At 35.8% G+C, this 25,954-nt stretch overlaps 19 protein-coding genes and 7 pseudogenes across 26 annotated transcripts, besides 1 other annotated feature; 18 read left to right on the top strand and 8 right to left on the bottom strand.

The window, feature by feature from the left end:
• Nucleotides 1-372: 372 nt before the first annotated feature.
• TVAGG3_0900860 (armadillo (ARM) repeat-containing protein family) lies at nt 373-2,866 on the top strand (the record flags this gene model as incomplete). The annotated part of the gene is made up of 1 exon (XM_001319609.2): nt 1,807-2,835. The coding sequence occupies one exon, from the start codon at nt 1,807-1,809 to the stop codon at nt 2,833-2,835; it is 1,029 nt and encodes a 342-aa protein (XP_001319644.2).
• Nucleotides 2,867-3,153: 287 nt separating this feature from the next.
• Nucleotides 3,154-4,137, top strand: TVAGG3_0900850 (protein ubiquitination; the record flags this gene model as incomplete). The annotated part of the gene is made up of 1 exon (XM_001288353.1): nt 3,154-4,137. The coding sequence occupies one exon, from the start codon at nt 3,154-3,156 to the stop codon at nt 4,135-4,137; it is 984 nt and encodes a 327-aa protein (XP_001288354.1).
• A 339-nt stretch (nt 4,138-4,476) lies between these two features.
• Nucleotides 4,477-25,954: part of a mobile genetic element that runs on past the window's edge.
• On the bottom strand, nt 4,607-5,141 carry TVAGG3_0900840 (uncharacterized protein; the record flags this gene model as incomplete). The annotated part of the gene is made up of 1 exon (XM_051251307.1): nt 4,607-5,141. A coding segment is annotated over one exon (535 nt), but the record flags the coding sequence as incomplete, so codon positions are not given.
• On the top strand, nt 5,948-7,180 carry TVAGG3_0900830 (annotated as a pseudogene). Its single transcript has one exon. A coding segment is annotated over exon 1 (1,233 nt).
• Nucleotides 7,201-7,386, top strand: TVAGG3_0900820 (protein of unknown function, DUF4106 family; the record flags this gene model as incomplete). The annotated part of the gene is made up of 1 exon (XM_051251306.1): nt 7,201-7,386. A coding segment is annotated over one exon (186 nt), but the record flags the coding sequence as incomplete, so codon positions are not given.
• Nucleotides 7,591-7,825, top strand: TVAGG3_0900810 (protein of unknown function, DUF4106 family; the record flags this gene model as incomplete). Its single annotated transcript, XM_051251305.1, has 1 exon — nt 7,591-7,825. A coding segment is annotated over one exon (235 nt), but the record flags the coding sequence as incomplete, so codon positions are not given.
• TVAGG3_0900800 (protein of unknown function, DUF4106 family) lies at nt 8,993-9,169 on the top strand (the record flags this gene model as incomplete). Its single annotated transcript, XM_051251304.1, has 1 exon — nt 8,993-9,169. The coding sequence occupies one exon, from the start codon at nt 8,993-8,995 to the stop codon at nt 9,167-9,169; it is 177 nt and encodes a 58-aa protein (XP_051076878.1).
• TVAGG3_0900790 (protein of unknown function, DUF4106 family) lies at nt 9,202-10,078 on the top strand (the record flags this gene model as incomplete). Its single annotated transcript, XM_051251303.1, has 1 exon — nt 9,202-10,078. A coding segment is annotated over one exon (877 nt), but the record flags the coding sequence as incomplete, so codon positions are not given.
• Nucleotides 10,099-10,809, top strand: TVAGG3_0900780 (protein of unknown function, DUF4106 family; the record flags this gene model as incomplete). Its single annotated transcript, XM_051251302.1, has 1 exon — nt 10,099-10,809. One exon carries the CDS (start codon nt 10,099-10,101, stop codon nt 10,807-10,809), a length of 711 nt encoding a protein of 236 aa, XP_051076876.1.
• Nucleotides 11,728-12,534, top strand: TVAGG3_0900770 (uncharacterized protein; the record flags this gene model as incomplete). Its single annotated transcript, XM_051251301.1, has 1 exon — nt 11,728-12,534. The coding sequence occupies one exon, from the start codon at nt 11,728-11,730 to the stop codon at nt 12,532-12,534; it is 807 nt and encodes a 268-aa protein (XP_051076875.1).
• Nucleotides 12,614-13,800, top strand: TVAGG3_0900760 (annotated as a pseudogene). Its single transcript has one exon. A coding segment is annotated over exon 1 (1,187 nt).
• TVAGG3_0900750 (protein of unknown function, DUF4108 family) lies at nt 14,027-14,254 on the top strand (the record flags this gene model as incomplete). The annotated part of the gene is made up of 1 exon (XM_051251300.1): nt 14,027-14,254. The coding sequence occupies one exon, from the start codon at nt 14,027-14,029 to the stop codon at nt 14,252-14,254; it is 228 nt and encodes a 75-aa protein (XP_051076874.1).
• TVAGG3_0900740 (uncharacterized protein) lies at nt 14,271-14,726 on the bottom strand (the record flags this gene model as incomplete). Its single annotated transcript, XM_051251299.1, has 1 exon — nt 14,271-14,726. The coding sequence occupies one exon, from the start codon at nt 14,724-14,726 to the stop codon at nt 14,271-14,273; it is 456 nt and encodes a 151-aa protein (XP_051076873.1).
• On the top strand, nt 14,763-15,522 carry TVAGG3_0900730 (annotated as a pseudogene). The gene has a single exon. A coding segment is annotated over exon 1 (760 nt).
• On the bottom strand, nt 16,017-16,928 carry TVAGG3_0900720 (annotated as a pseudogene). The gene has a single exon. A coding segment is annotated over exon 1 (912 nt).
• Nucleotides 17,471-17,671, top strand: TVAGG3_0900710 (uncharacterized protein; the record flags this gene model as incomplete). Its single annotated transcript, XM_051251298.1, has 1 exon — nt 17,471-17,671. The coding sequence occupies one exon, from the start codon at nt 17,471-17,473 to the stop codon at nt 17,669-17,671; it is 201 nt and encodes a 66-aa protein (XP_051076872.1).
• On the bottom strand, nt 17,700-18,308 carry TVAGG3_0900700 (uncharacterized protein; the record flags this gene model as incomplete). Its single annotated transcript, XM_051251297.1, has 1 exon — nt 17,700-18,308. One exon carries the CDS (start codon nt 18,306-18,308, stop codon nt 17,700-17,702), a length of 609 nt encoding a protein of 202 aa, XP_051076871.1.
• TVAGG3_0900690 (uncharacterized protein) lies at nt 18,681-19,000 on the top strand (the record flags this gene model as incomplete). Its single annotated transcript, XM_051251296.1, has 1 exon — nt 18,681-19,000. A coding segment is annotated over one exon (320 nt), but the record flags the coding sequence as incomplete, so codon positions are not given.
• TVAGG3_0900680 (uncharacterized protein) lies at nt 19,082-19,366 on the top strand (the record flags this gene model as incomplete). Its single annotated transcript, XM_051251295.1, has 1 exon — nt 19,082-19,366. One exon carries the CDS (start codon nt 19,082-19,084, stop codon nt 19,364-19,366), a length of 285 nt encoding a protein of 94 aa, XP_051076869.1.
• On the top strand, nt 19,389-19,700 carry TVAGG3_0900670 (uncharacterized protein; the record flags this gene model as incomplete). Its single annotated transcript, XM_051251294.1, has 1 exon — nt 19,389-19,700. A coding segment is annotated over one exon (312 nt), but the record flags the coding sequence as incomplete, so codon positions are not given.
• On the top strand, nt 20,006-20,708 carry TVAGG3_0900660 (annotated as a pseudogene). The gene has a single exon. A coding segment is annotated over exon 1 (703 nt).
• On the bottom strand, nt 22,702-23,301 carry TVAGG3_0900650 (uncharacterized protein; the record flags this gene model as incomplete). The annotated part of the gene is made up of 1 exon (XM_051251293.1): nt 22,702-23,301. A coding segment is annotated over one exon (600 nt), but the record flags the coding sequence as incomplete, so codon positions are not given.
• TVAGG3_0900640 (phage tail repeat-like family) lies at nt 23,346-23,930 on the bottom strand (the record flags this gene model as incomplete). The annotated part of the gene is made up of 1 exon (XM_051251292.1): nt 23,346-23,930. One exon carries the CDS (start codon nt 23,928-23,930, stop codon nt 23,346-23,348), a length of 585 nt encoding a protein of 194 aa, XP_051076866.1.
• Nucleotides 23,950-24,104, bottom strand: TVAGG3_0900630 (annotated as a pseudogene). The gene has a single exon. A coding segment is annotated over exon 1 (155 nt).
• On the bottom strand, nt 24,123-24,524 carry TVAGG3_0900620 (uncharacterized protein; the record flags this gene model as incomplete). Its single annotated transcript, XM_051251291.1, has 1 exon — nt 24,123-24,524. One exon carries the CDS (start codon nt 24,522-24,524, stop codon nt 24,123-24,125), a length of 402 nt encoding a protein of 133 aa, XP_051076865.1.
• TVAGG3_0900610 lies at nt 24,936-25,497 on the top strand (annotated as a pseudogene). The gene has a single exon. A coding segment is annotated over exon 1 (562 nt).

Here is a 25,954-nt window from a genome sequence, read left to right as displayed (position 1 = left end):
GAATGTTCAATACATCTTTGAGCAACGTGAATAGCACAATTTTATAGGATTATTAGTTGATTATATAAAATATAAGCCAAATCGAATCTGCTGTATAGTACTTTAGTTTATCATTGAATGTTAAATGTGTTCATATAAATATTTGAGTCAGATATCGCATTTTCTAATTTCAAAATTTATCTCATGAAGTTAGAATTTATTTGATCATACAACATAATGTTAGTCAAACCAGAGTTCAATGGCGATTCTAAAATGGAACAAATGCTTGTTTTATCAAAATGTTAAAATATTAATCTAAAAAACTTAATATCTAACCAAACCATTCTAGAATTATTATATACAGGTATGGGCAATCTAAATGCACACGGAATTCGGAAAATTAAAAAGAATATTTATGAGATTATTAAATCTTATGTAATTCAATGAAAAGTAGATAATATGAATATCCATAGGCTATATATCAACATATGAGTTTTTGGTTTGACCAATACTATACTAATGTGATCAAATTAATCTGATTTCTTAGATTTTCATTTGAAGCATTTGCAGTAGTAGGGGTACCTTTATATATTAACATATTAAAAAATTGCGCTCCGATTCGCAGTTTCTTCATGATTTTGAGATTGCATTAGATTTCGCGATGCAGAAAAAAATCACTTTAGATTCCCGTCAAACTCTAAGTATAAGCATGTCTCTATATGTAGAAACTGTCTGCGCTATTTATTTCCCGGCTCAAAAAACCACGGTGTCTGTGTGAGGAAAATACCCATTTTAGGACCCTGGGTAGGGGTCATGAAAATTTTCCAAGAGTTGGAAATATAGGGTATTTTGTAACTCACGTATTTTCAAGCTCGCATTTGAAGGATAGCATACTTGCTGGTATTTATTTGATATAAAATTCATTGCATCTCGGAAAATCAAAGTTCGCCGTAGCGAATTGTTAAAATAAATTTATTGTGAACCAAAAAATTTAATTAATGGTTTGGTTTGCAATCGTATCATGATGCATTATTTCTCGCCTGATCCTTCGGTGTATATCAAAAGAAAAATTTTTATTTGAATAGAATAAGGATAAAATCATCGATAAATAGTCATTAAACTCTTGTGTTTTTGCTTACATCAATAATGAATTCAATTTGTTATATACTGCTGAATCAAAATTGTATTTTTGAAATTATGCCGTATTCGAAATAGTTGAAAAATCTACTCTATTTTATGATAATATTTAAAGCATAGACCAGACATTTCGGTTTTTAAAGTTTGATGCTTCTAATTTGGTTTGGCATGAAAAATTATCAAAGATAATGAGACGGAAGTTAATTTTTTTTTTCTTTTTTAATTTCATTACTAGTCAAATGTGTCAGTACTTCTTTTTTGAAGAGTATTTCTTGTCTTATTAGTTTGCAAATAGTTGTGATACTTTTTACGGGCTTATAAATAAGCCCGAAAAAGTATCAAGCAACTATTAAAATATATATACTCACTTTTTAATCATCGTCCCTCCTCTCAAAAAGTGACTAATATATTTTGAATATATTTGATGAAATTTCAATTAAAAAATGCATTTTATCTGAAATTTGTAAATAAACCAATGTCTTATAAGATAGTTTTGCAATGGTGCATATGCCTATAGATTTATATGCTTACCATATAAGGGAAAAAGTGCTCACTCGCGCTCGCTATCGTAAAGTGTTCGCGTTCGCTCGCGCTCGCATTGAGGGAAACACCAGTATTCCCCATTATTCGAGAAAAAATTTAAAGATGCCATTTTATCTATAAAAGAATATTACACAAAAAAAGGAGGTGATGTCATTACAGATACTGAGTTTCCTTTCAGCGAAGTTCCCCGATAAAAGCCATTTCCTTATTGAAGAAGATAAAATTCAATTGTATTTAGAGATTTTGAACTCAACAAACTACTACGCCATCAAATCCTGCAAGGACCTGGTCGCAACACTCTCTGAATTACATCCAAAACTTTTTTTACAATTTTTTGAATTTTTTATTCCGAAAGATACAGAAGAAGTTATACCATCAGACATCAAATACATCAACAGTATACTCGAGTTACTGCCGCAAGACGACGAAAACGTCATGGAAGACCTTTGGACATTTTTCAAGTCAAAAACAGGAACTGACATCGATTTAAGCATCAACGATGGAGTTATTTATATACTTTCCCGTGCAATACAGCTCAATATGCAGCCAATTATCCAAAGATACTTGAATGACCCTGAATATCACCAAAAAAACGTTTTGGCGTCACTTTTTTCCACATTAGCCATGCATATATCTGTTGCATATTCTGTTCTTAACTCTCTTTTGTTTGTTTTACCCGATGACTTTGATTTTGAAAATTTTATTCCTTTTCCACGCGTGCAAGTCAACATTTCGACTGCTAAAAGCGATTTATGTCGGGATATATTGATTTTCTTGAGTCATCTCCTTGAAAGAGCTCCTTTTCTCGCTCATACTTTTTTTATCAAAGACGGATTAGTCTTTAATGTCATTGATTTCATGTCGTATGCACAGTTCAGCATACAAGAAGCTGCTTGCGCGTTGATGTCGAGGTTAATTCAAGTTTCTGATCCTTCATTTTTCGAAAATCTCGATCAAATGAAGATAATCAGCGATTTGATTAATGTTTTGGATGAAAACAGACAAGATCTGACTGAATTCATACTTGTTTCTATTTCTATACTGTTTTTCAGGCTGCCAATTGAGTTATTAAGAGAAAATTTGGATGTTGACATTCTTTTGTCACTTTATGATGCTGATTTATCAGAGAAATCGTTATTGATACTTAAAGACATCCTAACTGCGCTTAATCCTTAAAATTATTTTGTTTTTTTGTTATAAAAAAAATATATTTATAAAATATCTTCAAAATTGATTGTAGGAAAAGCATCAATTTCAGATAATCGTAGCCTTTCTTATAGTCAATATACATTGTAACATGGGTGATTTCACCCAGCAATAAGGGGCTCAACTTTTGAGAGTTTTACATGGCATTTGACGACAAATGCCATGTAATTTATTCTCAGTGTATTGAATGTTTTGCGGACAAGTCATATAAAAATGTAATCGGAAATAAATGAATATTCATAATTAGCATTATGTGGATTCCATAAATTTACCACTTTACAAATTTTAATGAGTCAGGGAATTGTTCTGAACTACGAATATATTGGCTCACATATCAAAGATTATATTGAAGCGGATAATCTCTTTAGCACATTCGAAGTAGAAGATATCGAATCAATCATGAAATTCGCGAATTTAACACCTGACGAGTTCAATTCTCTTCTTGCGCAATCCCATTCTGTCATTTCAGCACGTGAATTGTATGCCTGCACTCGAAATGCAAATGTTTCAATAAACAACCTACAAGATGCCGTTTCAACACTTAAATCAGTTCAAAAGTACATGAAGATGCGAGTTTTCGAAGGAATTATTGTCTTTTTAGAACAATTGCAAAAGGATCAATCCATTACAGCACATAAAATCGAAAAACTTCAAGCAGATTTAATTCGGATCCAAAAAGAAAAAGAAAACGTTGAGAAAGAGATGCAAACTCTTCACTCTCAACTCAAAGCGAAAGAAGGAAACGATTTACCAAAAGAATTTCTTTCGAAAATTTCGGAACTTAAAAATTCTGAAGATTTCAATCAAATCTACAAATTCTTTGATGAAATTTCAGAAAAAGGAAATCAAAAAATGATGCAAAAAGCATGTGAAGAAGAACTTTGGAAAAAACAAAATGGTTTTTATGGTACAAATGTACTTCATTTTGCATCTTCAAAAGGAAATCTGAGACTTGTTAAATCTCTCATTGAATGTGGCTGTGACAAAGAAATCAACAGCAGATATGGTGGTACAGCTCTATTCTGGGCATCAAGAGAAGGTCATCTTCCAGTTGTTCAATATCTTATCTCAGTTGGAGCTAATAAAGAAGCAAAGGATAAATATGGAGATACTCCACTCATTTATGCATCATATTATGGTAAACTTGAAGTTGTTAAATATCTTATCTCAGTTGGAGCTAATAAAGAAGCAAAGAATAATGAAGGAAAAACAGCACTTGATTGTTCGAAAGGAGCAGTAAGAGAATATTTATTATCAATTGCAAGAAAATAATTTGTTGATGTATTTGGTTATTATCTCTCAATCATTGTTACAAAAGATAAAGTTAATATTTTTCCCCTATATATAATATAAGTATTTGTTTCCTTAAAACTGGAGCATACTGAGACTGTAAATTTCTTTATTTTATAGGTGGTTGAGCTGAATCATAGTTGCTCAATTTGAATCATAGCGTGCTCTCAATTTTGTTTGAATCTTTGAAATTTTTATATGTGCTATAATATTTCCTAAATTATTTAAAAAAAAAAAAAAAAAAAAAAAAAAAAAAAAAAAAAAAAAAAAAAAAAAAAAAAAAAAAAAAAAAAAAAAAAAAAAAAAAAAAAAAAAAAAAAAAAAAAAAAAAAAAAAAAAAAAAAAAAAAAAAAAAAAAAAAAAAAAAAAAAAGGTATTGGGGCTTCCAGGGGCTGCGCCCCTTCTAGCCCCGAAGATGTTTTAGAAAAATGAGGTTTTTATTCGGAAATTGTTAGTCTTCTGGTGGTGAATTCGGAGGACTCTTCTTGGATTGAGTTTGTATTTCTCCTCCTCTTCTTCCTCCTCCATTGCTTCTGGGAAGAAGTCTTCTTCTGGTCGAAGACATTATATAATGTGTAATTGAATGACACATTATATCTTTCTTTGAGTTCGCCTCTGACAAAGAACTTAGTTCCAGGAATACAGAAGACTTCTGTGCGTTGGAAAAGCTGATGTCCTGGAACAAATTTGGCAATTAGAGACTTCTTTTTTCCGAATTGTTCAGGAGTTTCCATTGACGACAGTAACAACATCTCCATCTGCGAGGTCTTGTTGTTGTTCGGAAAGGTAAGAGCAATGATATAAATGGGTTGCTGCGTTGAATTCGAGAAAGTCGAATTCAAATTGTGTAGTCGTATAGCAGTCAAACCATTTTGTACAGTTGTCTCCGAACTCGTCAGTGTATTCATCTTGGTCATATCCGTAACTAAAGACTTGGAATTCGGCAATTCTCTTGTCGAATGACCGTTGCATGTAACGGGAAGATTTTGACGAACTTGTATAAAGTTCTCAACATTATGAGCTTAGTAAATGTTGGAAAATACTGAACTAAGACATCGCTAAGCTCAATTGGACTTGGAATTGTCTTAGTAAGTTCAATTGAACTAGCAATTGCTTTGTTCAGACTTCACAGAACTGAGTATTGTTATAGCGTCTGGTTGTGTGTTTTCTTCGGCGTCTTTGAGATATTTAGAGCAAATTTGTTGAAGAATTCTCTTAATTCGCTGTTAGACTTTTTTGGCGGTTATTCTAACAGCTGTGCCAGTTCTTGGAGGTTGTTGGGCTTTGGCTTTGGTTAGCGTGTTGAGAATTGTTAATGTTGGCTTCCATTAGACAAAAATAAACTGTTTTTTTCGGAACTACTCATAGAAAAGTTTAAAAAAACCGTTTCGTCAACGGTAACCCCCTCTATTTTTTTATTTTATTGAAAGGTCTCCGTTGGCAAACGTTCATCTCAATATTGAATGAACTATAACGTTTTTTGTTTTCTATACATACTTTTTTTGTCCCAACGGTAAAACTTTTTACACAACGGTTTTTGAGAGTCGTCGCCGTTGATTTTTTGTAGAGCACTCAAAATAGTACAGCTTTGTCTGGACAAGTAAGGGTCTATCGTCGCTACAGGAAAAGTTACAGGCGTTCCAAGGAAGTATACTTTGAGAAGACTTTCCCCTATATAGAATGAGATAAGACGGTTATTTTACAAACTGAAACACTTTGACCGAGTAGTTTTTTGTGCTGAAAAAGTGTCATATAAACATCTGTCAAAAACCGCTTTTTAACTTCACTTAAAATGCCACGTAAGCTACGTAAGAATATACGTAAGAGGAAGAGAGCATTGAAACATCATAGTAAAAGACACCACAACAACAGTTGCAACAACAAATGCTGAATGACCCCACTATGTTGCAACAAATGTCAAGCAATCCTATGCTTTTAAACCGAGTTGTTGGTGCACAGAGTGGAGGTTTAAGAGCGGCACTTTTAGCGAAAATGGCAGGCTATGGTGGAGCTGCAGACGGAACAGCATATAACCCTCAAAGTCAAATGAATTTGAGTTCACTCAAAAATCAAATAACAGATGTCAAAAAGTCAAACATAGACATACAGAAGCAAATAAGTGAAAACGAAAAGAAACTAGAATATGACAGACACACAAAGAAACTAAATGAGTTAAACGTAGAGAAAAAGAAGAAAGAAGAACAACTGAAAGAACTAAGTACAGAGGAATATGCGAAAAAAGTGTCAGAAAAAGCAGCAGAAGTAGCAAAAATGGAACAAGATGTCATAAATTTGAAAAACCATACTACTCAATATAAAATACTGAAAGATGAAGAGATAAAACAAAAAGCCCTGAAGACATATATGGATAGCGATGAGTATAAAAAAGAAGTTGAAGCAAATGTAAAGGCAGAAAAACTTTTACAGTTGCAAAACCAAACCGTACAGTATGAAAACTTAGCACAAGAAAGTAAAAATAACGACGCAGCCATGCAAAAGGCAATGAAAAGCGCAGAATATATAAAAGCTAACAATGACTGGTTAGATGCCCAAGCCAACGCTAAAGCAGCCCAGCTTATAGGGTCAATAAGGACAAAAATACAAGCGGATGAAGACAGTTCAAATGAAGCTTTAACAAATGCTGACTTTAAGAACGCTTTCGAAGCTCTTCATAGTAAGGTGAAACAAGTGAACGACTTCTCATCTGGAAAGAAACTGAAGTCTGAAGGTTTCGACAAAGAGTTAAAAGAAGTAGCACAAAATATGACGAAAATAACAGATGCAGCAACGAGACAGGCAGTTCAAAGTGCCTATGACGCCGTTAGAGCAACTGTTGTGAAAAGTCAAGAAAAAGAGTTACAACAGACCAAAACAGACCTAGTAAATGCTTTCTTAAGAACGAAAAGTCAGGTAGGACATTACGCTGCAGATGGAACATATGTGCCAGCTGGTGGAACTTATATACCACCAAACCCTCCAAGAGAAGCACCTGCACCAGGACTACCTAAAACATTTACATCGTCACATGGACATAGACACAGGCATGCACCAAAACCAACACAACAACCAACAGTTCAAAATCCAGCACAACAACCAACACAACAACCAACGCAACAACCAACAGTTCAAAACCCTGCACAACAACCAACAGTTCAAAACCCTGCACAACAACAACCACAAACAGAGCAAGGACATAAAAGAAGTAGAGAACAAGGAAACCAAGAATTCTTAAAAATGCTTAAAGAAGAGTGTGGTTTCCCAGATACTGTTGACTTTAGTGACAGATATAAAGAAGCTATTGGAAAGTTCAAGGATGGAAATACTGACCCGAACCTATTTAGCTTTATGGCTCAGCACCAAAACGGATATAATCTCAAACCTGGAAAATACAAGCTCGCTAAGGGATATGATTTAATAGCATATCATCCAAATGACATGGATGAATTTACTCCGAGATATTTGATGTCAGAGCTAAATGACAATTCAACTTTCGTCATGAAACGCGTAAAAAATAGAGACGGAACGAAAGAACAAAAGCTTATGAATGCGGATGACGTAGATAGGGAAATTGTTGAAAACGGTCTCGGAATATATGAAATGCCAGCAGATGAGGTACAAGAAACTCCACAGGAAGAACTAGTTCAGATACAACCAGACATGGAAGAAATAGTTCAGCAACAACAGCTAGAAGAGCTGAAGGAAACGAACAAGTCCTTCCTTTGGAAACTAACTTCACAGAACTAGATGAAGATTTGGAACAGCCGAAAAATCTTGACCCTCAACAAGAGTATGCGGAGATATGGAATATTTCCAAGAGTCTAAAAAAATTCGGCTGACATAGTAGAAGAATATCGAAAAATGTTTGCCGACATACAAAAGACTCCAGCACCAGATGAAAATATTCAGCATAGAATGAAAGTACTGAAAGAAAATGTACACAAATACAACAACCCTTTTTACTTACGAGCATTTAACGTTCAATCTTCGGATGAACTCGGTGAAGATAAAAGGTTAAATTTCAAGAAAACATATAGAAATGAAACATTGTTTAAAGTTCATTCAGAACCTAACCAAGATGGAAACAAACCTACTTTTGTTTCTGCAGACGATGGACTACAATGAGATGGGGTCATAAAGCTAATCCAGATAGGTGGTTCATAAACTTAAACACAATTCCAAGAAGTTGTAGACGCAATGGAAGTCAATGGTGAACGAGACATAGCTGGTATTTTAAGCGCGGCTTTAATGCCATTGAAAGATATGAAAGATGCAGATATTTTGGACCAGTATGAAATGAACATGGCTGATGGAAATATAACACCTGACGTTCTAGAACATTTATCTCAAAGAACTACACAGAACCATAGAGATGGTATATTTGGTGAAGAGTTTAGAAAGAAAGTTAGGGAGGGAGAAGGAAGAGAACCTATTGTACATGACCTTGCAAACGAAAGTTTACAAAATGTCATAAAAACTTACTTTGCAGACAATGAACTGAGAAGGGATGAATATTTAAGAAAACTCAAATGGACAGTACCAAATGAAATGTTAGTATTGAAAAACATGTTCCTTGACAAAATAAAACCAACTACAGAAATAAACGACGCAAGACTGAAAGATTGGTAGAAGCTTTCCCATTCACAAAAGATATAGTTGGTAACATGGAAAGAAAACCAGAATGGCTACAAAAACATATATTTGGAAACGAGCTTATTCCATATGGACAGCACTGTTTGAAGAGCTTGAACCAGAAACTCAGGAAAGAGTCATGCAAACAATACGCGAAGACTCAAATACAAACTATGACAAACTCTTTCTAGGATATAGGTTACCTGAGATGGGCGACCAGAGCCAAAAGGCAAAAAGGACATGGGAAATTTGCAACATACTAGATGAACATAATGCAAAGATGCAACAACTTCAAGCAGAGGGCAATGAAGGAAAAAGAAGAGTTAAAAACTCAGTCAGGAAGAAAGTAAAGCTTGGTCCACGTGGGTTCTATTATGACATATAAATCCAACTATTCTATATTTTTACTCATATGAAATGTACGCCGCTCAGAATATAACGCCAACAGTTTTGGATGCTATGAATGGAAATGTTTCCGAATGGTATAACGAATGCGACAATGCCATTAGAAGGTCAGAAATAGTTCCTGGAACTTACGAATATACAACTGCTGTTTCTTATGGAAACGTAGGTGAGTTTGGAGAAGGTTCTTCAACAACAGTAGATATTGCTTGCGACAGGTTTCATATAATTTCTATTGACAACTCTTTCTTATACGTGGAACAAGACATTGAAATAAAACCTTCTGCCAAGTTGTCTGACAAGAAAGGTTGCAATGGAATTTTCTATGTCGGATACCAATATGCTCCAGAAGTTTTCATGGGATATAAGATATATTCTAACTCTGACTTAGTTCAAACAGTAACATGGGCAAACTATGAATGGTTCGCTTTGAGAAACTCAGTACAACCACAAGCTAGAGAACAAACAGACCAGTATGCAACTATTGAGAAAATAAGAAGACTTGACCCTAACGTTCCAGGAGTTTATGTTAACCTTTCTGGACAAACTGCAGCAGCAGTAACCAAAGTAAAACTGAAACTTAGAGTTCCTTTGTCATCTTTCCTCATCTTCAGGTTTTTAAGATACTTGCCAAACTGGGCAGGAAAAATTTCTATCGAACTTACTCCAAGCAAAAATAACTTAGTCATTGCACCAACACAAGACCCATTCACTCTTACAGACGTAAAGGGAGCAAATCAAACGTCATTCGCCGAATTTTGCAAAGACAAAGTTGACTTAGACTTTGGTTTCTCAAACCTCAACACTGAAGTAAACTACTACTTCAATGCTGCTGGAACTGCTTGGGACCCAGTTAAGTTCACATGCGAAAAGTTTGAATGCAAGAGAATAGAAAGCAGACTTGCAGTCTATATGTTGGACCCAGATATTTCAAATGCTTTAGCTGCCAAATATATTGCAGTTCCACTTATGTTCCCTATACACCAAATATCTGTCAAAGACTTTGCAGGTGAAGTTGGAAACCAAAGTGCTGACCCAGGTGCAAGAACAGATATTGCTTTAACAACTGCAATGAAACATGCAGATACTATGTTTGTACTGTTCAGACGAACTATAAATGACTATTCTTGCTTCTACAACCCTGGTATTAAATACCATATAAACATAGATGGCAAATACTATCCAAGAGAAGAATATTCCACAGTTGAAGATATGAGGTCATACAACTTGACATTAGATGCTATGAACTTTAACAACAACTTCACAACAACCATTAACCCTGAAATGCAAAGTTCTATTATGCCATATGTGAAAGTATGGACCCATACAGGAGCTCAAAAAACTCAATATACAAATGGAGACCGTTCAAACTTTTGGCTTGGCATTCCATTTGCTGACTCAGAAGACTTTATGGGTGGTATTTCAACTGTTGGTACTGTACAAATACAATATACTGGTGACAGAGACGGTCCAGATGAATTGAAAGCAAAGAAGTTTACAAAACCAATAGCACTTTTCACGGAAGATGCTCTTTTGAAGATTCGTTCGATGAAACCTGCTGGGGCTCCTCAGATTGGTATAACGACAGCTTCCATCGAGCAGATTTTGGCAGCAGGTCAGTAAGTTGTTCTTGAACTGACTTCTCTCCGTCAAATATTGACAGTACGCCAGTTTTGACATAAAATTGTATTATAAACTTACCTTTAGAAATATCGGTCAGTTTTGTTGCTTATATTTTTGTCAACGTCAAGAACTTTCACCATCTCGGTTATACCAACTTTCTTTGCTTTATGAAAATATTTTGGTTCAGCAAAGACTGCTATTCTATAACATTTTCCATTGTTTGTGTAAAGAACTACTCTGTCAATGTATTTGTACTGTTTGTGTGTGTAAACTTTGTTTTGCTTCAATTCGAAGAGATACTCAAATACGTCCATCTTTTTATTCTTAGTAAAATGTCATTTCCGAAAAATAGAAGCGTAAGTGTTTCAAAAGGTTTAATGGCGGTGGCAGATGTGAAGTTAAATTCACCAACTCAAACAAACAGTCAAAGTGTTGTTGTCAATGTCAAAGAAAGAGATGTTGAAGTGGGGAAACCATACGAGGACGAAGATGGTATAACAATAGTTCCTGTAAAAGAACAACCAACATACCCTGAAGTTAGCAGAGAGTTAAGTTCTGTTGCAGATATTCGAAACGACTACCAACAACTTAAAGACAAACTTCAAACTCAGGAGAAGATTTGTCAAGCTTTAGGTATAATGTTAAACTTGGTTGAACACAACCCTGTAAAAGTGAACTCATATGTCATTGCACCTCATGAAATTTTGAAAGAACTATTGAAACTTTTGACAGAGGCAGACGATATAAACATCAAAGAAATAGAACCCGACATTGCTTGCTGTGGTGTTTCATATAATGTCATTGACAAGATATACGTTATGAAAGGAGGTGAAACGTTGAACTTAAAATATAGTTTCCCAGACGTCATAAAAATATTTGACGACCACAACATTTCATTAAAATTTACTTGCTAAGTAAATGGCAGAAGACATAGTGGTTTATACTATTACGACTAAAAACCCTGAGTCATATAATTCTATAACAACAAACTTACAAAGTCCTCAAGGACGATATTGTAAACTGACCTTAAACACAATGACGACTAAAGCCTGTTTTGCTCTTTTGACACCAGAAGACTTTGTTGTTGTGAATGGTAAAAAATACTTCTTTGAAGATACTTACTCAGATATACCACCAACAGGTTTTGTTGACTTATTTAATACTTTAAGGACGGATGTAACATGTGCTGCAACTAGAGCAGGTTTCATTATGTTTGGATGTCCGACTGAGTTTACTATAAACGATATGAGCTATAATACAAAACTTATATCTGGTTTTTACTACCAACAGTTTCCTATAACAGGAAAAGGTGTCATACAAGGAATGTCTGTTCCATTGACTTTAAGTACACCAATCTTATATATTGTTTCAAACTTAGGTTCAAAGTGTTATTCGAATGTCGACAGAAACTACTATGACCAAAAGATACTCATGCGTATAAACAACACTTTCTCTGCTGGTTTGCCTATTGTTCATTCGAATGCAGAGTTTTCAGCTTTAGTAAACTCAAACACTTTAGCAAACATAAACTTAACCTTAGTTGACGCAAACTTTGTTCCTGTAAAACTTTTATGTCCTATGTATTTGTCAATGACGGCAGAAAGTTTCGAATTGGAAGATGCAACTGGTGAAAGTATTGTATTACAAGAACAACTTCAACAACAAATAGCTCAAGAACAACAAATGCAACAAATGGAACAAATGCAACAACAAAGTCAAGAATAAAAAAATATTTTTTTTTATTTTTATAAAAATGTACAGAATAGATGTTTCAGATTTTTATGACTTCCAAGCGTTCAGAAATATGTGTCCATTTAGAGACTATAACAAAGCAGTCGAGAATTTGAAACGTTTAGTCATTTATGTTGACTCTGCCCCAGAATGTTATGTCATGAAAGAATGGGATGTTGTCTTTAACAAACCAAGAGCAACCATAGTTTCAGAACAAGAATGTAGACAGAAACTTAAGAAAATAAAAGTTGTACAAGTTGGTATGAAGATGTTAGATGCTTGGGATATCTTATTGTCAAAGTTAGAAGATTTTTCAGTTCGTGGTATAAAGTTCTATACACCATCTCCAAACTTCTATTCTATCTTCACTGGATATAAATACGAACAAGTAGAATGGAAAGAAAATGTTATAGAAGCTTGGTTAGACCATGTCAAAGAAATTATATGCAATGGAAACGAAAGAGGTCTATGAGTATATCTTATGTTGGTTTGCAAACATCTTACAACATCCAAGTGCTAAAAATGAAACTGCTCTCATTATAATTGGAAAACAAGGAACTGGTAAGAACACTTTCTTTACAGATATCTTATGCAAACTGTTAGAGGGCTATTCGAACCCTAATATGACAAACTTAGAAAACATCTGCGGTAAATTTAACTCTTCAATAGAGAATATGAAACTTATAGTATGTAACGAACTTCAAAGTATAGATACAACAAAGGTTTTAAACTCAGATGCTTTGAAGAGTCTTTATAACAGACAAAGTTGGAGTTGTTGAAAGAAAATATAAAGACCAAAGAGTTTGTGAAAATGTTGCAAATTTCATCATGGTTTCAAACAACGCCGTTCCGATGAAGTTAGAAAGTTCTGACAGAAGATATGTAGTTGTCAGAACGTCAGAAGCTCATATGCAAGATACAGAATATTTTGACGACTTAGCAGAAACTTTGACATCTGACTTTTACAACCACTTGTTCTCATATTTCATGACATTAGATATTTCTAAGTTCAATCCAAGACAAATTCCACATACCGAAGAGAGACAAACATTGTTAGAAGCAAACAAGAGTGTTTATGAACTGTTCATAGATGAAACTGACTTTGAGTGTTTAGATGAAAGGTCATTGTACGATTCATATAAACAGTATTGTCAAGAGTATGGTTATATGGCAGCTTCTAAACGTACATTCTTGGCAAATGTTCAAAAATCTTTTAGATGTTCAGAACGGGTATATACAAAGAAAAATTTTTATGAGTAAATTTAAAAAAAATATTTTTTTATCCGATAGAAAAGATGCGAAATTCATCTCAGTAAACAAGTACATGACAGAAGTCAAAGAAGAACTAGACCCATTCGCATATTTGAATGTTTACTTCTACCATTTTGAAAAGTCTACATTTGACAAAGTTTGGAACATTGCACCGGTTAAGTTTGCTATTGTGACTAAAAATGGTGCGAAATTTGAAGACTTAGACATTGAAGGTATGTTGACAGTCAAAGAAAATTTTGACAGAAAGTTCTCAAAACTCGAAGAAGGCAAAGCATACAAACTTGTTATACCTTATGAACCAAAGAAAGCAGACGACTATGAATATTATGAGTCTAAGATAGTTGAAGTTCAAGGTAAATTGGGTAAAAAGATTTTAGAGTCTAAACCAGTGTTTACTCCTAAAGAGGAAGAGAACATTGACATTGACCCAGAAATGTTCTAAAAATAAAATTTTATTTTTACATGTCAAATTTCTTTTTCTCTGGAACTGGCTCTGGTTCTTTCTTCTCTTCTTCTACTTTCTTTTCTTTCTTCTCTCTCTTCTTCTTCTTCTCTGGTGGAGTTATGTCAAATTTCTCTGAACCATATTTCTGTAAAAGTTCTTTGTCCTTTAATAGCTCTTCTATTCTGTTTCCTATTTCATCTTCAAGAACAGCGCATGTGTCTTCTTTGCATTCTAAGAACTTTTGTTGGACTTCATCTTTCCAATCGGCGTCATCTCTGTCAACAAGTCTGTCATTGACAAATTTTAAGACTGCTCTTTGTAATGTTTTATGGTTCTTGTCATATTCCCAGAAACAGAACTTTAGAACAAATTCACCTTTCTTGTTTACACTATGTAAGATTTTATGGTCGACAGATGTTTTGCTGTCAAAAAGTTTGTCTCGAATATAGATAGCGAAATCGCTAGACATTTTCTAAAAGATAAAAATTTTAATTTTTCTAAAAATATGTTAGAAAAAAAGTTTGCTGACATTGACAAGAAATTTGAGAATGTTTTAAACAAGAACAAGAGGAAGTTAGAAAATGCTCAGATAAAACCCATACATGACAAGTTCTTATTTGCTCAGAATGGTATAACAGGTCTAATCGCACCACCTGGGTCGGGTAAGACTTTCACTTATCTTAAAATGGCTGCACAACAACAAGAACTAGATGAGAAGAACCCATTCTATGAGTTAGTTGTTATTTGTAGTACTTCTGGTCAATTCGATCAAACCGTAAATTCGTTCAAAGATATTATAAAGAAGTCTAAGTTAGTATGTATAAAAGACTCTGAGTTGTTAGATTGGATAAAGAAGTACCAAAGAAGAGTTTTGAAGTACAATGCTATAAATGAGTATGTCAATTCGAAGTTTAAAGACCCAAATGAGGAAATGCAGAGAATATTAGAGAAGAAACACTTCAGAAACAAACAGAAAGAGATAGAATACATTTCGAAGAAATTGCAATCTTACGATTGGAAGACTTACCCTCATGTCTTCTTATCTTAGATGACTTTGCTTCTCATCCTTTGTTAAAGAACAGAGAACAAGATATGTGTCGAATTCTTAAGAAGCTCAGACACTTTAACATTTCAGTTGTCATTTGTGTACAGACAGCAAAGAGTTTAAGTAAGGATGTAAAGAGAATACTTACTGACATTGTACTTTTCCCTGGATTGTCCGAAGACGATTTCATGGAACTTATGAAAGAGTCCATGGCAGGTAAGTTTGACAGACATGAACTATGGGAGAAGTACAAAGTCATACAAGACCCTCATACTTCTTTCAGAATTCACATCTACGCAAACAAAGTTCAAATTGTAAAAAGTCAAGCTTGAAAAATAAAGAGTTCATCTACTCTACTTGTTTGAAGTTGTCAAAATACTCTGTTATTTTTCACGATTTTCATGAGTTTTGGCTACCCCTGTAAAAGTCGGTCTAGAGAAATTTCATGAAATTTGGTCATTTTTCAGCAAAAATATATTTTAGGTGAAGAGGTGAGATTTCACCTCTTTTTTCACCTCTTTTTTCACCTCAGTTATTTTATAAGCGTTTCACATGGTAAACGTTATTTTTTAAATTTTGTGAAAACTCAACGGTTTGACACAAGCCCTAAAAATTATTTTACTCAGAATTTTGTTGCTGAATTCAATAAAAATATATTTTAGGTGAAGAGGTGAGATTTCACCTCTTTTTTCACCTGTTTTTTCACCTGTTATTTTATAAGCGTTTTACATGAATTGTATGATGTATATTTGAAATCCTAAACAATTTCGTAGCTTCTATTTCTTCTGTCAGTACATCGAATGTTTTAACGATACCGAAAGTTTCTTTATACTTCTTCTTGACGTCAGATAGAAGGAAATCTTCTGCTGTTGGATAGTTTTTGTTCAGAAATGCTAACATGTTCATTTTATCTTCTGCTGGTTTCTCTACTTCTTTCTTTAAGTCAGCATAGTCGTTTCGCATACGTTCTATCTCTTTGACGGAGTAGTTATATTTCCTCATTGCTGCTTTACATTTTGAACATTGCGGGTTCATTTTAGCATTGTACATTGAAACCTTACCTGCTAAAACAACTAAGGCGTCAATTGCTCTCTTTAACTCAAAAGTTGCGGGTCTTATTTGTTCATTCCATATCTTACCTCTTCTATCTTTATCTCTTATCTGCCATACACATTTTGCAACTAACGAAACAAAGTTGTCGTAGGTCTTAAATTCTTCGGATTTGTAAAGGTCAGAGATGTTCTTATATACCATATCGCAATCTTTGTCCATAACCTTATGGTTGCAATGAAAACCAAGGAATTCATAATTTACCTTTCGTATGAACTTCTTTATTTCTACTGAGTCAGTGCTTTGACTTCTATTTCATCGAATTCAGGAATAGTAAGCTTTTGTTGTTGGATTTCAGGAAGTTTAGGTAGATGGTCAATAATATCCTGCATTTCATAAAGATACTGTTCATTTGTTTCATCTTTGCAGTGCAATCTAAATCTCCTTGGAGAAGTTCTTGCTTTATCTTCTGGATTTTGTTTCGAAAGTATATGAAGAAGGAATGAAGCTTTTCATCTCTACTAACATTGAAGTTGGGTTCATGACTAAAGAGTTTGGTGCTGTTGTTGCTAACATGTTCTTACAATAAAAATAAAAAAATATTTTTTTAAAAAAACCAACTTTATTTTTTATTTCGGGAAAATTCATGAGGTGAAAAAAGAGGTGAAAAAAGAGGTGAAATCTCACCTCTTCACCTAAAATATATTTTTGTCTGATTTACGCTCATTACGATGAAGTTTCGACAAAACATTTACGTTGAATTTGACAAAACATTTACGAAGAAATCATGAAAATTCATGAGGTGAAAAAACAGGTGAAAAAAGAGGTGAAATCTCACCTCTTCACCTAAAATATATTTTTGCTGAAAAAGTGTCATTTTTTCATGTCCGAAGACTCGAAGGTGCAACACTTCCAAAATACCGACGAACTCAGAAGAGCAGCATGGCAGTATGTTCTTGACAACTTCTTTGAGTTCTCCAGGTACACCTTGGAAAATGCTGAAGAACTCCGACACAGAGAATTTGGAGAAATTGCACTCCAATACTACCTTGACAAACAAAGGGTAAACAAAGGGTAAAATAAGACTAAAAACTTAACGTTTAAAAAGTGACATTTTTATGAGCTCCGAGTCACCGAGAAAACTTGGTCAGATGTTAGCAGCTTACTTCCCTGAGGAGGATGGAAGCGTTACATACGTAAGGTTCAAAAACAACGAACCTGGAATTGCGTACCAAATTCGCAATTACATGACCATGGAAGAGTACGAAAGGTTTCTACAAGAGAAACCAGCTCTAAACAACTCAGAAAAGAAAGAGTAAAAAGTTTAACTCGTAATTGTTTATTTTTTTACTTGTATGGGCAAGCTGCAAGAATGAAGTCGACTATCTCAGTCTTTGTCTTGACCAGTTGGACTGCTCTTGCGAGTACGTCTGTTTTGCGGTCTCCAGCTGGTGTCTGACCTTCGTAATTGCGCATGTTCTTGAGAGCTCCAACTGTAAATGGCTGTAAGATGAAGAGTCTCTCAGACTGCTTGAGGTAGTCTTCACGGTCACGAACCGAATCTGTGGTACGAGTCGAATTGGTCGACCTTAGGGAAGAGACTGAAAGCCTGTCATCTTCCATAGGGGCTGTGGCATACTCTTTGCGTAAACGGTTCAGACCTTCTTCGAACTCTTGGTCTCTCTTCGATTGGGATTGAGATTGGAATTGGGGTGGAGGGTTTGACATGAACATCCAAGGGTTAGGGAAGTAAGGCATGGGTTGAGGAGGGTAGTTTGGAAAGCCTTGTGGTGGGTAGTTTGGAAAGCCTTGTGGTGGGTAGTAACCTTGAGGTGGAAATTGGTAGTAATTCGGAGGTCCTTGTTGGAACTGAGGTTGCTGAGGAGACTGTTGTGGTGCTGGAGCATGCTGTTCCTCTGGCTGTGGAACGGGTTCAGTAGGTGGGACGTCGGACATTCGTTTGTGTCTTAACCGTCTTTGTTCTGAAACAATATAATATTGTCTTGAAAAAGTACAACATTGTCTTGAAAAAGTACAACATTGTCTTGAAAAAGTACAACATTGTCTTGAAAAAGTACAACATTGTCTTGAAAAAGTACAACATTGTCTTGAAAAAGTACAACATTGTTCTGAAAAAGTTCAAGACTTGTTCTGAAAAAGTACAGCTGTACTCAAATTTGAGAGACATTGTACTGAATTTATACAACATTGTTCTGAAAAAGTACAACATTGTTCTGAAAAAGTACAATATTGTCTTGAAAAAGTACAACATTGTCTTGAAAAAGTACAACATTGTCTTGAAAAAGTACAATATTGTACTGACTCAGTATGGAGCTTGACCCCTTAGACGAAGCAATTTATCTAATTGAGGTAAATGAAACCGTGAAGGAATATCTCAGCAAGTGCAAACCAAGCAAGTCCATTGGCTTCTGGTTGTCCAAGAATAGTGTCTTAAAGTTGGAAATTGAAACAGGTGTTGCAATTCAAGTTCCAGAAGGCACTGCATTCGATGATATTAAGGATGTGAAGAAAGAAGCCCTCTTGAAGTTCTTCATGAAACGTCCTTGGATACTACTTCCATATCGTGAGAGCCCAATTCCACGAATTACACAAATTCTCAGAGCACTACTTCACTACTCTGGACAGCCGTTCTTCATAACCTCAGAAGGCGACATCCAACCAATTCTTCAGCCAGTTCAGTTAATTTCATTTTAACTTCACTTTTTTTTATGTTTTTACTCACACTCGTACTCAACAGGTTTGTGTACAACTATTTCAACTGTGAACCTTGTATTGACCGGTCTTCCTGCAAATGCAAGTTCGGTCAATACACAATTTATGGTGGCAAGAAAGACAGTGGGGAATGTTATTCTGACATCTGTTGTTGCGCTCGAGAGAGAATTGAAATTCCAGACCCAACTCCAACACCAACACTCAAGTTGCCAAAGACTCATGTGAAGAAGAAGCCTTCTGGTAAGTTTCTTATAGCCATATACATGGCACGCTTTGAGTAAAAACATTTTTTTCATTTTTTGAATGAAGCAAGTTAAATTCGTCCCACACCAATCTCAATGGACCGATGAAGAGTTTCAAGCCATGGTTGAAGGCGTTGAGAACGACATAGACGGCGAACTTGAAGGAGCTCAAACCACAATTGCAACCAAAATTGCAGGAGTCAAGGAACAGATAGCTCCACTTAAAGCTACCAAAGCTACTCTTGACCTCATGGATAGTTACCGTTTAGAAGTAAAGAGTGGAATAAGACAATTAAAATTAAAACTTCTAAACTACGAAGCTATACTCCAAAAGTTAGCAGAAATGAGAAGACTTTACCAGAGCTACTTACATGTAAGGGACTTACCTTCAAGCAGTCCGACCAAAGATGAATTTTCTGACATTGTCCCAATTTTGTCCGAAAGTCAGCTCAGATGTTTTGAACTGCTCCCAACATATCCAGAATATGAACGTTTGCCTGAACTCTTCCGCAATCTCAAAAAACGTTTTTTGGTTCTCATGTTCGAAACTTTTATCGGAAGAGACAACAAACGTTCAGAAGAAGAACAAGATATTATTTTAAACTTGTTGTATGACATAACTGTCATAACAAGCTTTTTGAAGTAAAACCGCCATTCTCAAACCACTTCATTTTTTCGATGTCCGAACAAGCACCGAAGCCAAACTCAATGGCAGATGTCCTTTCAAGGTTGCCAGAAAGCGCCCAGTTCAAATTCAAATTGCCCAATTGAAAGCTCATCTGTCAAACACCGTGAAGACTCTCCAAAGTAGTCTTATGGAAGAGATGACCAAGCTCAAAGCCGATGTCCTCATGAACCAAGCTTCCAATGAGAAATGCCTGAATGATTTGACGGAAACCTTGCGCATTTACGCGAGAGAGAACCGAGACCTTGCCAGACTCATCTACCGTTTCTTCGAAGAGATAGACGCCATCTGGAAGGTACTCGGAAAGGACAGAACATGCAACACCGTACTTCGTGAACACAGAATTGAAGAAGGAATTGTCGAGGAAGAAGAGAAACACGAAGAAGAGGAAGAGGAAGAAGAGGAAGAAGAGAAACACGAAGAAGAGGAAGTTTGGGCAACCCTTGTTGCCGATGACACTTACGAAATTTCCCAACCCTACCCATACCAAATCCGCAACAAGGAGACAGGCAAGGTTCTTACCCCAGTCCTCAACAACTTGGGACACTTGAACCTTACCCTTCGGAATTACGGTACAATTTCCATGGGAAGGCTTGTCGGTATGCAATGGGTTCCAAATCCAGACAAGAAGACGAGGTCAGACACATTGACGGTGACAAGCTCAACAACCGTAAGGAGAACCTCGAGTGGTTCTAAGAGTAAAAAAATTTTATTTTAGGGGGAAACCCCAAGTAAATTTAGTTTTTAGTTGCGTAAGCGGCTTAAATTAAGGATAATTTGGACAAGTAGTTCCTGACCTCTGAATTGGACTCTTTCGTCATCCCAGTTGCGTAGGAGGTCGTCCCAGAGGAGTTGGTAGAATTGCCATCCAAGGACGATTTGTCCTCCCAGGCATTGAGGATGTACTGCTCGTAGAGTCTCATGACCTCTCCCTTGCACCAGACACCCTCTCCCTTGGAACGTAAGGCTTCTTCGAAGTGCTCGAATGCGATTGGCTGCGGGACCATCGAAATGACACTTTTTGTCCGTTTGGTCAATGTTCGTGTCTCGTGCCATAGTCGACGAAAATACAGACAAACAGGTTATATATGAGTTTGAGACCAAGAATGGTGTAACTCGACCTGTCCGATTCAAATTCGAATAAAAATTTTTTACTTCATGCAATGTTTTATTTCTGTGCCGTCTTCAAGTATGCCCCAGTACTTACGCTTGGAGAGGACATGAACTTCGGTGAAAATTTTGTCCAATTTGAATTGACCCATCTTTTCACCGACCATTCCCATTTCAATGAGTTTGTTGTATCCTTCTTCGTTCGTCATGAGTGCGTCAATGTTCTCATAGTAAACCACAACTTTCGATTTGACTTCGGAGAAGAATTTGTTGTAGTTGTCAAGGACTGCCTTTGCGAACTGAGGGTAAGACCAATGTTCGACAATAGGTTTTAATGTGGTTACTAAGCCACTTTGACCTTGAGTGAATTCGTACTTCAAAACAAAAGGAGAAAACCTTTCAACAAAGTTGTCGACCTTCTCATAGTGTTTACTCTTCATCTCTTGAGGTTTCTTAATGGAATATCCCCATGTCGAATTCATAAGCAATTTGAGTGTCATTGCAAGTTTGGGGTTTGAAGCTTTCCTAATATCATACAGTTGTTGTATGACTTTTCCAACTGTATAGTTCCTTCCTGGGAACTCACCATCTTCGTTTGGAATTCCAGTCGGGATATATTGGACGAACCTCATGTACGCAGCGTTAAGGTCGACATAGTATATCTTTTCATCTGAGTCGAACTTGTCGCAACCAATGGGTCCAGTTCGTGGAAATTCAAGTGAGTCTCTTATCTTCTGAGAAACTTCTCCTGTTATCTCATAAACATCGTCGAAGCAACCTGTTTCATATAAAACCTTCTGACCTAACTCCGATGCTCTCCAATACAATTTGACGTCAATTGGATGTCTCAATGGAAGTTTGTTTATAGCATCTTGAAGTTCTTGCAACCTCATTGGAAGTTCTTCTGGTTCAGGTTGGTATCCGAACAATCCAACTCCTTTTGGAACAGTGTACTTCTTTTGTGCTATAACTTTGTCTGGAACAACTTTTGGTCTTGCAACAATGAAAAGTTTGTTTCGTCTTTTGGTACAAAAGTTTCTGTCAGCTTGTCATCTGGAATTGGTTCCAACAAACCTTTCTCGAAAAGAATGTTAACAGCTCTGACAATGTTGCATTTGCCTTTTCCGAACAATGGGTTTGTAAGACTTTCGTTCAACATGAAGTGGTTGTGGACAATTACAATCTTCAACCATGGTAAGTCTTTGTCAACAACATAGTCGTCATGTGAAGAACCTTTCTCAGTCGGTATGTTGACTCGGATATTGACATTTGCCAACGGTGCAATTTTTGCCAATTGACCTCTGAGAATGTACCTTGTCTTCACACATGACTCAAGATACTTCATCTTCTCATCTGTAACAAGACCAGAGTTCCTGAGACATGTAAGAATACAAGGTTCATTGACAATTGTTTCGATTGAATTGTAAATTCCATACCTTGTCAAGTCAATGTCAGACTTATTTATGAACGGGAAGTATCCAGCATGTTGTCTGACTGCTTGAGGGTTAGGTTGGTACCATTCGAACTTGACGCTTGAAATTCCTTCAATTGCATTCAAAATGTCTGAGTCGGAGTCAACCATTTGTTCTCTCTTTGTAGTCTTGAAAGCGTCAAGAAGTTGTGCGGCTGTTGTGACATTGCCATGTGCATAGTAAATGTGACCGTCCAAATCTGTTACGGTTAGTCTGAGATTGTATCCTTTCTTATTTCCGTCTTGAATTGCAGCAAGTACACCCATGAAGCCTTCTTTGTTCTTTCCTTCGTCAAAGTTTACTGTAAAGGTTCGACCAGATGTAATTTGACTTCTAACTTCACGATACTTCTCATATGCATATCTTGTTCTTTCCATGGGAGCATGTTTGTCTTCACCCTTCCCTTTTTTCCTTCTCAAAGGATGCAATTGTTCGTCATGTTTCCAGTAGAATCTGGCAAAGCCGTCGTGTCCTTCAACTTGAGGCTCAGAAACATCGAAAGGCATGTCCATAAGACGTTCTTCTTCTAACCTCTCTAACCTGTTTGGATAATTTGCGCGTGCTGTTTCCAAGTCCATTTCATAGGTCAGACCAGCCAGTTTGTCATAGACTTTTATGGGTCTTCCCTTCCTATATTTAAACTTCTTTGAAACTCTCCAACCATATCTTTCTAACTCTGCTTTTATTCTAGCAGACCTTCTATCCATTCTATACGGGGGCATTTTTATAAAAATAAAAAAATGTTTTTTCTTTACTTTACATAACCGCCTGCTGCCATAAGTCTTTGACGCCAACCCATACCAGCTAATGAAGGTTGGCTTGGTTTAGTTTGGAAACTAACCTTTGGTTTTGGTTTATCTTCAGTTTTTGGCTCACCTTCTTCTATCTGTTTTTCGTCACTTTTCGGTTCATCTGACCTTACCTCACTTGCTGGAATAGTTGTGTCGTTAGTATCTTCATAAATATCATATGCCATTTGTTTTTGTTTTCCTTTCAACTTTTTGTGTTTGTTGTAAAGTTTAGAATATTTCGACTCTAAGTCAATGAGATGTTCTATAATGAACTGTTGGTCAGTGAAGTAAACTTTTCCATCTGTTGTCTCATAAACTCCTTCAGACTTCAATATTTTATTTGTGAGAGTCTGTTTCTTTTTTGAGATACTAGCCGTTCCATTTCTATGAAAAGTGACTTTGTAGTTAGGGTTTGTATTTCCAGACCTGGCACTTTCTATTATTGAATTTTTCTCTTCATCTGTAAGTTCTTTGACAGGTTTTGACAATGGTTCTGAACTTTTTGTTTGTGGTGTCAAATCTACCGTTTCAACTTCTTCGGTCATTTCATCTCAGTAAAAAATTTTAGTTTGGTTTGTTTTCAACTGGTTGTTTAGGTTTTTTAAGTCGGTCTAAAACTTCCTGAGGTATAGGAAGAACTTGACAAACACGTGGTTGTGTAACTGCTGGAAGTCGACAAATCCATCTTGAGCCCATTTGTCTCAAGCTATATTGTTCATTTCATCTCAGTAAAAAATTTACATTCCCCACGTTTGAGGCGGTTGAGGTTGGTTGTTGTTTACCCACTGTTGTGCATGGTTATATCCTCTGTTAAAGAATCTTTCACCTTGGTCCATATAGTGCCCTGCTTGGTTATAGTAGTCATTTGCTTTGTTATAGTAGTTTCCTGCTTGTCTTCCTACATTGTCCATCCATCCTTGAACTTTTCCTCTTGTTTCAGGATTTGGAATAAGATTTGCTGCATCTCGTGCTACCTCCCAACCTTTCTGTACAGTTTGTATAATAGGTTGTGCTTTCTCTTTCAGTATACCTAATGTACTCAAAATCTTCCTTCCAATTCCAAATGCACCTCTGGCTAGTGTTCCCACTGCGGGCAAAAATCTGGATGCAACTCCTGCTAATGCGCCAAATAAACCCATTTCTTATGGGTAAAAAATGACGAATCCAAACAAGGACCCCTATGTTTCTAAGCAACAAAGAAAGCACTCATGATAAAAATCTTTAGTTCAACACCAAATGCTTGGTTTATGGATATCTTGGAAAACATTCCGAGGTATAGAGAAGATGGACCACCATACTGGCTAATATTTGTCGGTCAAAACACAAGATACTGTGAAGCCATACCATTACAGTCCAAAAATATTTTAGATGTGAAAACTGCTTTGACAATATTCGTTGACAAATACCATCCAACAAAACTGACATCTGACTGTGAAAGTTCTTTCAAATCAGACGATATTAAAAACTATCTGCGTTCAAAAAATGTAAACCAATATTTCATTGTCGACCAAAACCATTCTGCTCTTGGTGTCATTGACAGTTGTATAAAAATGTTAAGAGACTTAAATCAACCACAAGGTGGTGAGGTAGATGAAATGTCATATGACGACAAATACAGACATTTCTCCATGGCAAAGATGAGACAAGTTTTAAATATTTACAATAGCCGTAAACAAAAAGGTTTGGGAAACCACTCCCCGAAGAAATGAAAAACAACCCTGACTTAGAGAAAGACTATATATTTAATAGTTTAGTCAAAAGAGACAAACAAGAAAGAATGCCAGGCTTCAAACTTAAGAAAGGTGACAAAGTAAAAATAGAAATACCTAAACGCGACCCATATGAAAATACTATTGACTATGACAACAATGGGAACCGACAGGTACTCACATTCGTGTTCGTAAAAATAGAAGAAAGTATACAAGAGAATATTATGAAGTTTTAGGCAAACATGGCAAAATGTACAGACTGCAAGCAGAAGATAAAACTACTATTGTCAGACCTCGTTTCAAACTTGTCAAAGTTCAAGGTGGTATACTTTCAAAGACAGTTCCTAACAAATATAAGACAACTCCTGACGAATATGCTAAAGAAGTTGGAAATGACGACTAAGCAATTCTATACCATGCACAAACTGTCATGTAAGGTGGCATGTATTTTTTACCTAGTCCTGTAGATGTTGTTGTAAAAGTATGTTGGTGGTTTCCTCCTGGTTCAGTTTGTCGAAAAGTCTTTTTTGCTGAATGGTTATAATCTGGAGATAAAACGTCATAGCCAGCTTCATATTCTGAGTTGTATAATGGATGGTCTCGTAATGAGTGGCTATGGTCGCCAGAAAAGTTTGTTGTACCAGAATGACTATGTGGTGGCAAGTTGTCGACAGATATCGTTTTACTTCCACCTGTTTTCTTTGGAGTGTGTGCACAATACAAAAAACTTTCGAATATTTGAGTCCAAGTTCCAAAACCAAGTACTACTTCTGGTCTGGTAGAGTTCATTGACGTATAAATAGAACCAACTGGGTAAATGGTTTGAAGTATTTCTGTCTTTAATGTTTGAAGCTCTGTTT

The sequence above is a fragment of the Trichomonas vaginalis genome, chromosome I (genome assembly GCF_026262505.1).
Source record: "Trichomonas vaginalis G3 chromosome I, whole genome shotgun sequence".
In the NCBI taxonomy this organism is placed as follows: Eukaryota; Parabasalia; order Trichomonadida; family Trichomonadidae; genus Trichomonas; species Trichomonas vaginalis.
Note: the sequence above shows the minus strand (reverse complement) of the source record. Positions and strands in the feature narration are given on the sequence as shown.